General features: G+C 42.6%; 1 protein-coding gene across 2 annotated transcripts in view; it reads right to left on the bottom strand.

The window, feature by feature from the left end:
• Positions 1-1,563: 1,563 nt before the first annotated feature.
• adgrb2 (adhesion G protein-coupled receptor B2) overlaps positions 1,564-11,446 on the bottom strand; it is a 511,200-nt gene continuing 501,317 nt past the window's right edge. For both annotated transcript variants that reach the window (XM_071368561.1, XM_071368562.1), the window contains 2 exons: positions 10,067-10,120; positions 1,564-5,687 (listed from right to left, as the gene is read on the bottom strand). In XM_071368561.1, coding sequence (XP_071224662.1) covers positions 5,502-5,687; positions 10,067-10,120 — 240 coding nt within the window. In that variant the 3' untranslated portion in view covers positions 1,564-5,501. The remainder of the gene's footprint in view (positions 5,688-10,066; positions 10,121-11,446) is intronic.

The following is an 11,446-nucleotide window of genomic DNA, read 5'->3' as shown; positions in this document are numbered from 1 at the left end:
ATTTATGTTTATTTATTTTCCCTTTTGTACTTTAACCATTTGCACATCTCTTCAACACTGTATATATACATCATATGACATTTTAAACATCTTTATTCTTTTGGAACTTCTGTGATTGTAATGTTTACTGTTTATTTTTATTGTTTATTTCACTTTTGTATATTATCTACTTCACTTGCTTTGGCAATGTTAACATATGTTTCCCATGTCAATAAACCACCTTGAATTGAATTGAGAGGTCTCAGCAACTACAGGGCAACAGGCTTTATGACTGCACAAATGTCAGCCAAGGATATTTGCGAGGGTATGAATGTAGAGGCCGTTCTTCAACGAAAAGGCTGAGGTCCACAAAGCTGCACTTTTCATACAAATCATTTGATGAGCCTTTGAGTGATGGCCTGAAGAAGCCGGAGGTGACATTGTTCAGTGTCGTTGTTGATGCTGCAACCTCAGACCTTCAGGAAAGATTTTCCACATTGGAAGATGTAGGAGAGAAGTTTGTAGTGCTGTCAACCTTCCAACGTCTCTCAAATGAGGAGCTGATAGGACAATGTGAGGCCCTTAGTATGACACTGCACTATAAAGAACACTCAGACTTGGATGGCAGAGAGCTTGCACAGGAACTGAAGAACTTGCCTGACTTACCATCGAAGACCATGACCCTGCTTGAGGTGTTGATATTTATACACGAAGGGGAGCTCTCAGAAATGTATCCAAATTTGTGGACTGCTCTCAGAATTTGTCTCACTCTTCCAGTGACCGTAGCTGAAGCAGAGAGGAGCTTTCAAAGCAGAAGCTCATCAGATCCTACCTGAGGTCCACCATGTCACAGGAACGCCTTAGTGGCCTTGCCATCATCAGTATTAACCATGCAATTGCTGGGCAGATTTCTTATGATGATGTAATTGATGACTTTGCATCAAGGAAGGCAAGAAAGGACAGGGTTTAGATGGCAGTTAGTGCAGTTTGTGTTTCTTGTTTGATGTGCAATTGAGTAATAATCAGGTTCTCTTCTTTATAAGTGTGTTATTCTATTTGTGTATTTGTGTGATATAGGATTTGTGCAATTTAGTTTTATTAGTTTGTTTCTTGTTAGCAATAGGGTAATAGTGTAATAATTTTATTCTCTTTTTTATTTGTATTTATATACTACAATTTGTTTCTATTTGTCTTTTTTACTTATTTTTGATATTTATGAGTCTTATTTTTGTATATATTTTTATATTTATATAGTTTTAAATGTTATGATTATTTATTTGTGTTGTTCCAAATGTTAGAATAAAAATGACAGTTAGAACCGCCACTGATCCAGTTTCCAGTAGTTCTCTGACAAGAGAGCATAACACACATTTGTATCCCGGCTACAGTAGTTCTCTGACAAGAGAGCAGAACACACACTTGTATCCCGGCTACAGTAGTTCTCTGACAAGAGAGCAGAACACACACTTGTATCCCGGCTACAGTAGTTCTCTGACAAGAGAGCAGAACACACACTTGTATCCCGGCTACAGTAGTTCTCTGACAAGGGCCCAAACCACCAGGTATCAACATGACACACTTGAATCAATTTGAAAATTTATTTTCATATAAAAAAGACACTCTATGAAAACAGAGGACTACTTTGTACAATCTTATGTATAAAAAACATGAATGTGGGAGGAAAAGGAAGGAGTGACTTTCTTTTGTAACACCAGTGGGAGAGCTGTGATGGTTGTATGAGAAGCTAGGTCAACATCTCAAGCATGGTAGGTTGGAGGGTAACCTCTGTAGTCCAATATCAAAGTTTCTGTTTCTTGCACCTATCAAACTCTCATGTATCTAGAGTTTACTAAATGTATCATATTCTTGCATCAAACCACACACTCTGGAGATACATTTCAAACATACTGCTTTCAATACCTCATCTGTGCAATTCACTAAATCTTTACAGGATTTACGGTTATGAAGTTTAATGATTGAAGTTCTCATTGACAGATTGTATAGTCATAGTCTGAAACTTTTCAAAAGCCCATGAAAAAACAAACTAACACAACACATCGCTTTAGAGGTAGAGAAGTTCTCTTCTGTATTAATCAGATGGGTTTTCTGGTAGAACAGATCAGAGGTGATCACCAAGGAAGTGGACACTGATTGATGGAATGAAACAGATTTAGGAACAGTCACACGATCATGGACCAATTTAAACACTAGTTATCTTGAGGATCTGTAGAAGTTTGTCAATTCAGGAAGTTGCATCCCCACTCTCTCACTTACCTGTCTCTCTAGTGTGGTATTTATCAACCTGGTTCTGGCATTTGGGATTAAGATTAGGATAGAACAAGGATTAGGACACCATCAGCCGTTCCTCTGTGTGAGAGAACTAAGGTGATTCTACAGTCTCATGAGTACCTATCATAAACTTTCCCTTCACAGTTGTATGATGAGTCAGAGATAAGTAGCCATTAGAAAATGATTTTGGATCAGTTTACCCTGCCTACATTCCCAACCCAAACCATTAGGGAGGGGTAATGCAAAACTGACCTTAGATCAGCGTCTGGGGCGACTTCGTCCTGCTAGAGCTGCACATCAGCTGATTAGCGGTAAAGGTTGGAGAGGCAGGCTCTCTTGTCTTGCCATCTGCGTGTGTGTTCCATGCTGTACCATTAGGGATCTTTACACAGATGGTTTGAGGGCAGCCTCGGAAAATGTCAGGACAAATGTCAGGACATTCCCCTGGATAATTACTGTTAGAGCTCACCGCTGCTCTCCATCTCTAGTTCTCTCTCTCGCTACCTATTTAGCTCTCCCTTACTCTCCCTATATAGCTCTTTCGCTCACTGATTTTATATCATTCTCTTTTCTCTCATTGTATTCTGTTCTGTCAATCTCGCTTGTTCTCTTTCTCATCCCTCCTCTCCCTCTTTCTCTCCACAGCCCTAGTCTAATTGGGAGGTATTGCACATCTGCTAAGGAGTGTGTAAGGACTAACCCTGGAGATGTGCCCTCCAGGAGGTATACCTTTAAAACACCTCATCTCTCTAACCAACTCTCAGTACTTAGTGAAGGGAGTGGAGAGTCAAGAGTATAGTGAATTAGTGGAAGGGTGCTATTTACTCTTTGAAAAAAGGTTTCCTAAAAGGTTATTCATCTGTCCCCACAGGAGAACTCTTTTTTGGTTCCAGGTAGAACTATTTTGGGGTCCATGTAGACGCTCTGTAGAAATAGTTCTACATGGACCCCACATTGATTCTACCTGCAACCAAAACTGTTTTTTTCAGTGGTCCTCCTATGGGGACAGATGGAGAACCCTTTACGTTTCTAGATAGCACCTTCTTTCTCAGAGTGTAGTATTAAAACATAGTCAGGTGTGGGTGTTTTTTGTGTCTGATGTTTTCAATTTTGAAAACAAAGTTAACTTTATATAGTCAACTCAAAAGTGATTTGGCTGAGTCCCAAATGGCACTCTATTACCCATTTAGCGCACTGCTTTTGACCAGTGCCGTATGTCGTGCAGAAAATACCTCTTTCCCATTTTACTCCCTGTATCATCTCTATCTCTTCTTATGTCTCCCTCGCATCTCTTACTCTGTTCTCTCCTCCATTTCATTTTAATCTCTCTCTCTCTTTCTCTTTCTCTTTCTCCTCGAGTTGTGTTTGTGTGAGAGCTGATAGAAAGGACTGCACTGTTACATGAAGATTTCATGATCCATGGTGGAGTGAGGAATGCGAGAGTGAGAGAAACAGTGAGACAGACTGCGAGTGAGAGAGATAAACAGAGAGAAGAACAGAAGAGAGAGAGAGAAAGAGAAAGAGAACGAGCGAGAGAGAGAGAGAGAGAAATACAATGAACATGTTTGGGGATATACTTTGATTTCACACCTGCCTACATTTTCCACAAAAGCCCTGTCGGCATGTCTGACCAAAGTGGAACATTTGGGTTGAGTTGCTATCCTAACTATCCACCTATTCCTTGTTTTGCTTCCTCTCTTTCAGTCACAACAAAGACAACTACGGACAAGCTGAGTAGCAAAAGCACCTCGGGTCCTTGCATCTGAAACTATAGATGACTTTATTTGCCTGTTTTCTTGAGGGGCTGAGAGCAGATGCACGGCACAGTGATCCATACAGCACCTAAAGCAGTGGGAGTAAGAATAATTGAAATAGACTTATAACAAGACCTGGGATCCATATGGAGGGAGGGGAAAGGCTACAGCAACACTTTCAGATAGGCTACACTCTCCTGACGGAAAGACAGCTTTGGTTGGTTATGTCTGTAATTGATTCAAATGTTTCAAGACTTTGAAATACTTTTTTTACTGAACTGGAAAAAGGGCGATGGAAATGTGCGTGAATCTGGATGATACCCTTCGCTCAATTCCCACAGGTGTACCGTTGAGAACATGTCTCAGAAAGCAAGCTCACGTATCACAGATGTGTTATAAATCACTCTTTAAAATTCCGCATGGAAAAGGCAGCACAAGCACGAACGGAAACTCAAAATAAAAGAGGACAATCATATAAGAGATAGACAATGAGACAACAACTGAAACTCAGTTGAAGGTTTTTTTGTCACAAATTGTTTTTGTTGGTAAAAAATGTTTTAACCAAAGAGAAAGGACATCATAACTAAAATCATAACAATACAAAAAGGAAAACACACGACATTGAAGAAGGATGACGAGAGAAGAGTGTGAGACTTAGCAAAAGCAGAGGATGTCACATGTCAATGATCCGTTCTATATCTCCATACTTGCCCCTCCCCAACGCCTCCAAAACAAGAGAAGAAAAAACGAGTGCTTGCGTCATCCATTAGAAGGGAAAGAAGGAGAGAAATGAAGAGAGGGAGCCTAAGGGGTTTAACAGTGTGCCAAACATCAGTGAGATTTCTTCTCTATAAAAAGAACAGAACGGTGCAGAAATATTCATTTTTTTTTTCAAATCATCAAACAGGTGAAAGAGAATCCTTTTTTCCAGTGAATAAAACCAAGACATTTTTCAGAAAGTTTTTTAGTTTTTTAGTCCATTTAAAAATTTCTCAGTCCCAGTCTCTTTCAAGCCCCTGTTCTCTCATTTAAAGTCTGTTTGAAAATATAGAAGAGAACAGTTGTCTTTGCTTTGTCCTTGTCCACATTAGCAGTAAACAAATGATATCATCCTTTAGAGAGCAGATTTTAGGATGTGAAGAGCGGTTTGGAGGAGTGCTGTGTGTCTGTCTATGTATGTACATGTGGCTACCTGTTTGTCTACGCTTGTGTGTGTGTGTGTGTGTGTGTGTGTGTGTGTGTGTGTGTGTGTGTGTGTGTGTGTGTGTGTGTGTGTGTGTGTGTGTGTGTGTGTGTGTGTGTGTGTGTGTGTGTGTGTGTGTGTGTGTGTGTGTGTGTGTGTGTTTCTCTGATTCTGAATGTAGTTGTTTTTGCATTTCTGTCTGTGTGAACATTTTTGTTTGTGTGTGTATATGCGTTATCTGGGTTTCTTTGTGTGTGTGTTTCTGCATGTGTGTGTGTGTGTGTTTCTCTGCCTCATCACACTTCAGTCTGGAAGTCCCCCTCGGACGTGTCAGGTGTGTTGGCAGACGAGGAGTCCCAGGTGGTCTTGGTGTGCAGCTCCATCCTGTCCTTGTGCTCCCCCGGCACGATGGACAGCTCAGGGGTCATGGTCTTGAAGCTGTCCCAGGAGTGCTGGTCGTCTTGGGTCGGGGTCGACTTGTCCTGCACAGGGTCAAATGTCAAACACACACAGGTGACATGGAATGTCAGATCTGTTTTTTTTGCGAATGAAAATAAATACATTACATTTTTATTTTTCATTATTATTTAACAATGGAGCAGGGTGAAGCTTCATCTGGCTAGCTGATCTAAGGTCAGTTTTGAGATTTGCACCCCTTTATGATTAAGGTTAGGATCTGTGGAGGTTAAGCTGATCCTAGATCTGTTGCCCCTTGCCAACAAAACTGCTAAGGTCTGTTTTTGCATGTTAACCCCTAATGGTAAAGCTGATCCTATGTGCCCCAGGTTAAATCTACCCATGAGACCAGCTGTTTATAAACTCATGGGGATACTTCAGAACAATCAAATCCCAAACCAACCCTTCAGACCTTCATATTGTGCGTTATTATGTATGTGTTTGTGTCTGTTGATTCTTCATAGAAACATTGACACATTGTTTCTTTAAAGAAACATTGACACATTGATTCCTTCATAGAAACATTGACACATTGATTCCTTCATAGAAACATTGACATATTGATTCCTTCATAGAAACATTGACACATTGATTATTTAAAGAAACATTGACACATTGATTCCTTCATAGAAACATTGACACATTGATTATTTAAAGAAACATTGATCCATTGATTCTTCAGAGACATGTTGATGGTTTATCATAGCAAAACACCTCATTTGTGTTGCTAGGTATGGCAACTTCTGAATTGAAAGGCACGTTGCCTACTGGTATAAAACCAGCTCATGTAAAGTAATCAACCTAGATAATAAACCTTACTAAAGAAAATGCTAACATCTCACATCTGAATACAGATACTGTGCTAGCATAAGTTTACCATTAGCATCATGATCTCAATCTTATTTTTTTTAGGCCAAGGCTACCTGCTGTCTCCCTGACTAACATGTCCATCTCCATCTCCCAGATGGATTCATCTGTCCTGGCTCTCACTGGACTCATCCTGCAGGCTCTGTGATCGCTGCATACGGTCTGCCAGTGGGCCTTTCATGTACAGTTGAAGTCGGAAGTTTACATACACCTTAGCCAAATACATTTAAACCCAGTTTTTCACAATTCCTGACATTTAATCCTAGTACAAATTGCCTTTCTTAGGTCAGTTACGATCACCACTTTATTTTAAGAATGTGAAATGTATGAATACTAGTAGAGAGAATAATTTATTTCAGCTTTTATTTCTTTCATCTCATCATATTCCCAGTGGGTCAGAAGTTAACATTCACTCAATTAGTATTTGGTAGCATTGCCTTTAAGGTGTAACTGAGTCAGGTTTGTAGGCCTCCTTGCTCGCAAACGCTTTTTCAGTTCTACCCACAAATTTCCTATGTGATTGAGGTCAGGGCTTTGTGATGGCCACTCCAATACCTTGACTTTGTTGTCCTTAAGCCATTTTGCCACAACTTTGGAAGACCCATTTGCGACCAAGATTTAACTTCCTGACTGATGTCTTGAGATGTTGCTTCAATATATCCACACAATTTTCACTCCTCATGATGCCATCTATTTGTGAAGTGCACCAGCCACCCCCGGGCTTCAAGTGATGCTGCCACCCCCGGGCTTCACGTTGGGATGGTGTTCTTCGGCTTGCAAGATGCCCCCTTTTTCCTCTAAACATAACAAGCTTTTTTTATGGTGGTTTTGGAGCAGTGGCTTCTTCCTTGCTGAGCGGCCTTTCAGGTTATGTCGATATAGGACTCGTTTTACTGTGGATATAGACTATTTTGTACCTGTTTCCTGCAGCATCTTCACAAGGTCCTTTGCTGTTGTTCTGGGATTGATTTTGCACTTTTCGCACCAAAGTACGTTCATCTTTAGGAGACAGAACGCGTCTCCTTCCTGAGCGGTATGGCGGCTGTGTGGTCCCATGGTGTTTATACTTGCGTACTATTGTTTGTACAGATGAACGTAGTACCTTCAGGCGTTTGGAAATTGCTCCCAAGGATGAACCCGACTTGTGGAGGTCTACAACTTGGCTGATTTCTTTTGATTTTCCCATGATGTCAAGCAAAGAGGCACTCCAATTGACTCAAATTATGTCAATTAGCCTATCAGAAGTTTCTAAAGCCATGACATCATTTTCTGGAATTTTCCAAGCTGTTTAAATGCACAGTCAACTTAGTGTATGTAAACTTCTGACCCACTGGAATTGTGATACAGTGAATTATAAGTGAAATAATCTGTTTGCAAACAGTTGTTGGAAAAATTACTTTTGTCATACACAAAGTAGACTTGCCAAAGTGACTTGCCAAAACTATCGTTTGGTAACAAGAAATTTGTGGAGTGGTTGAAAAACTAGTTTTAATGACTCCAACCTAAGTGTATGTAATCTTCCGACTTCAACTGTATGTAAAATACATGTTGAAATTCATGTTATGGGATTAACTAAGACTAAAGCGGAAGTAACATTATGCATCAGAAAAGGTCCATCATTGAAATCAGGGATCTTTATCGTGCACAGATAACAATTTAACAGACACAAGGGTTGTAGCCATGAGACATAGCGTTATGTGAGGGCAGTGATTGGCCCAGAAATACACACAAGCGCCGTTATTAATGTTAAGCTTGGAATTGCCATGAAGAGAGTGAAGCATTTCATGCTATAATGTTTCATGCTGGGTGAAACAATAGAAATATAATATATTTCTATGTTTGCAAAAATGGCCTAATGGGTTAACCTGGAATAACTCTCTGGAAAAGCTACTAGGTGTTCAGGCCTTAGTTCAAGCCCTGCAGTGACACATCTGATTTGAATATTCAACTAATTATGGTTTAATTAACCTCTGGGCCATAATTAGCTGAATCAGGTGTGTTGCTGCAGGGCTGAATCAAAACCCTGCACACTCAGAAAGCCAGTAGCTATGTTGGACGAGAGTCAGAGAATCCTGGGGTGAACCAGTTGGAATTGATGCTTATTACTTAAATCACACAGAACTCTGTAGCATAGATATTAGAGGGAAGGAAAATAACACCATCTAGGTGATTTCCTCATCGAGTTGCTTGGATGGTTTAACCAACGACCGTAATGTTGGCTCATTCTGGATCCCACCACCACAGTGTTCAACCCATATCACAAGGGATAGTCTTGCTTCTATACCATCTCTGATGTAATATGTTGTTATTTCACTGCCAACAACCACCTGAGGTGGCCTTTTTAAAAGCACCTCCCACCTCTAAATGGATTCACTGGCAGGCACTTCCTACTACCCCCTCTGATGAAAATGTGATGTGTGTGTATCTGGGTGCGTATTTGAGTAAATTTGGACAAAATTGATGGCACTTGCTGTGTGTGTGTGTGTGTGTGTGTGTGTGTGTGTGTGTGTGTGTGTGTGTGTGTGTGTGTGTGTGTGTGTGTGTGTGTGTGTGTGTGTGTGTGTGTGTGTGTGTGTGTGTGTGTGTGTGTGTTTGGATTTTGGAGAGTGAAGAATATTGGCTAATATAAGCAGAGAGTCATGCTGTTCGTTAACACGCTCCCGCTGCCCCCTATCTCTCTGTCCAGTTCCTTCTCCTCTCGCTTTCTCCATTTCGTCTTCCCCATCTACCACTCTCAATAAAATACTAACTACACCTGTCTCTCTGTGTCACAGAAAACACACACACACACACACACACACACACACACACACACACACACACACACACACACACACACACACACACACACACACACACACACACACACACACACACACACAGTGTGTTTTTGATTTGATTTGATTTTCTCAGTGGTCCACACAGCCTGTTGTGACTACACTGACCACCAGGAGGCGATAATAGCCTAAATATAATTCTCCCTGCGTTGTCTCGGGCTGACAGTTGGCAGAATGAATGCAAAAAGCATAATCTGGGAGCCAATTTGAATGCTAAACGCCAGCGAAGCAACATTTTGTAATGCAGAAATGTGGGTAATGCTGCTGTCAAGCATAACTTTATCCCTGGGAGGCTACGCTAACTCAGTTGTGCTTCTCTGCTCTCCCTCCATCTACCTCTCTCTCTGCCTCCCTCAGTCCACCTCTCTCTCCTCTCCCTCCATCTACCTCTCTCTGCCTCCCTCAGTCCACCTCTCTCTCCTCTCTTCTCCCTCCATCTACCTCTCTCTCTGCCTCCCTCAGTCCACCTCTCTCTCCTCTCTTCTCCCTCCATCTACCTCTCTCTCTGCCTCCCTCAGTCCACCTCTCTCTCTCCTCTCTTCTCCCTCCATCTACCTCTCTCTCTGCCTCCCTCAGTCCACCTCTCTCTCTCCTCTCCTCTCCCTCCATCTAACTCTCTCTATGCCTCCCTCAGTCCACCTCTCTCTCCTTCCCTCTCCCCCATCCCTCTTTCCTCTGCCTGCCACTTCTCTTCTACTTACACTCGAAGAGTTCTTTTCACCTCCGGCAGACGAAATGCTCCATCGCTTTTCCCTCTGTTGCGATAAGATGGGAGGGGGAGAAAAAGAGGAGGAAGGAGGTGAGAGAGAGAGAGAGAGAGTGAGAAGAGGGGGAAATCACAGTCACTGACAGCTCTGCCCTGAAACAACAACAACAATATTGTTCTTCCACCTCCTCGGGCAAGCGGTGTGTTGTTCCCTTCCACTTGACATATTCCCCCTTTTCATCTCCTTTTCATACTCCTCCTCTCCCGTTCTCTTGTGGCACATTATGTGAAAAGAGAAACACCCCCACTCACACACACTGCACAGTGAAACGCCACAGACACACACTGCACAGTGAAACGCCACAGACACACACTGCACAGTGAAACGCCAGACACACACTGCACAGTGAAACGCCAGACACACACTGCACAGTGAAACACCAGACACACACTGCACAGTGAAACGCCTCAGAAACACACTGCACAGTGAAACGCCACAGACACACATTGCACAGTGAAACGTCACAGACACACACTGCACAGTGAAATGCCACAGACACACACTGCACAGTGAAACGCCACAGACACACACTGCACAGTGAAACACCAGACACACACAGCACAGTGAAACACCAGACACACACTGTACAGTGAAACACATCAGACACACACTGCACAGTGAAACGCCACAGACACACACTGCACAGTGAAACGCCACAGACACACACTGCACAGTGAAACGCCAGACACACACTGCACAGTGAAACGCCACAGACACACACTGCACAGTGAAACGCCTCAGACACACACTGCACAGTGAAACGCCACAGACACACACTGCACAGTGAAACGCCAGACACACGCTGCACAGTGAAACGCCACAGACACACACTGCACAGTGAAACGCCAGACACACACTGCACAGTGAAACGCCAGACACACACTGCACAGTGAAACGCCACAGACACACACTGCACAGTGAAACGCCACAGACACACACTGCACAGTGAAACGCCTCAGACACACACTGCACAGTGAAACGCCAGACACACACTGCACAGTGAAACGCCAGACACACACTGCACAGTGAAACGCCAGACACACACTGCACAGTGAAACGCCACAGACACACACTGCACAGTGAAACGCCACAGACACACACTGCACAGTGAAACGCCAGACACACACTGCACAGTGAAACGCCACAGACACACACTGCACAGTGAAACGCACAGACACACACTGCACAGTGAAACGCCTCAGACACACACTGCACAGTGAAACGCCACAGACACACACTGCACAGTGAAACGCCACAGACACACACTGCACAGTGAAACGCCAGACACACACTGCACAGTGAAACGCCAGACAC

The sequence above is a fragment of the Salvelinus alpinus genome, chromosome 26, assembly GCF_045679555.1.
Source record: "Salvelinus alpinus chromosome 26, SLU_Salpinus.1, whole genome shotgun sequence".
Classification (NCBI taxonomy): Eukaryota; Metazoa; Chordata; class Actinopteri; order Salmoniformes; family Salmonidae; genus Salvelinus; species Salvelinus alpinus.
Note: the sequence above shows the minus strand (reverse complement) of the source record. Positions and strands in the feature narration are given on the sequence as shown.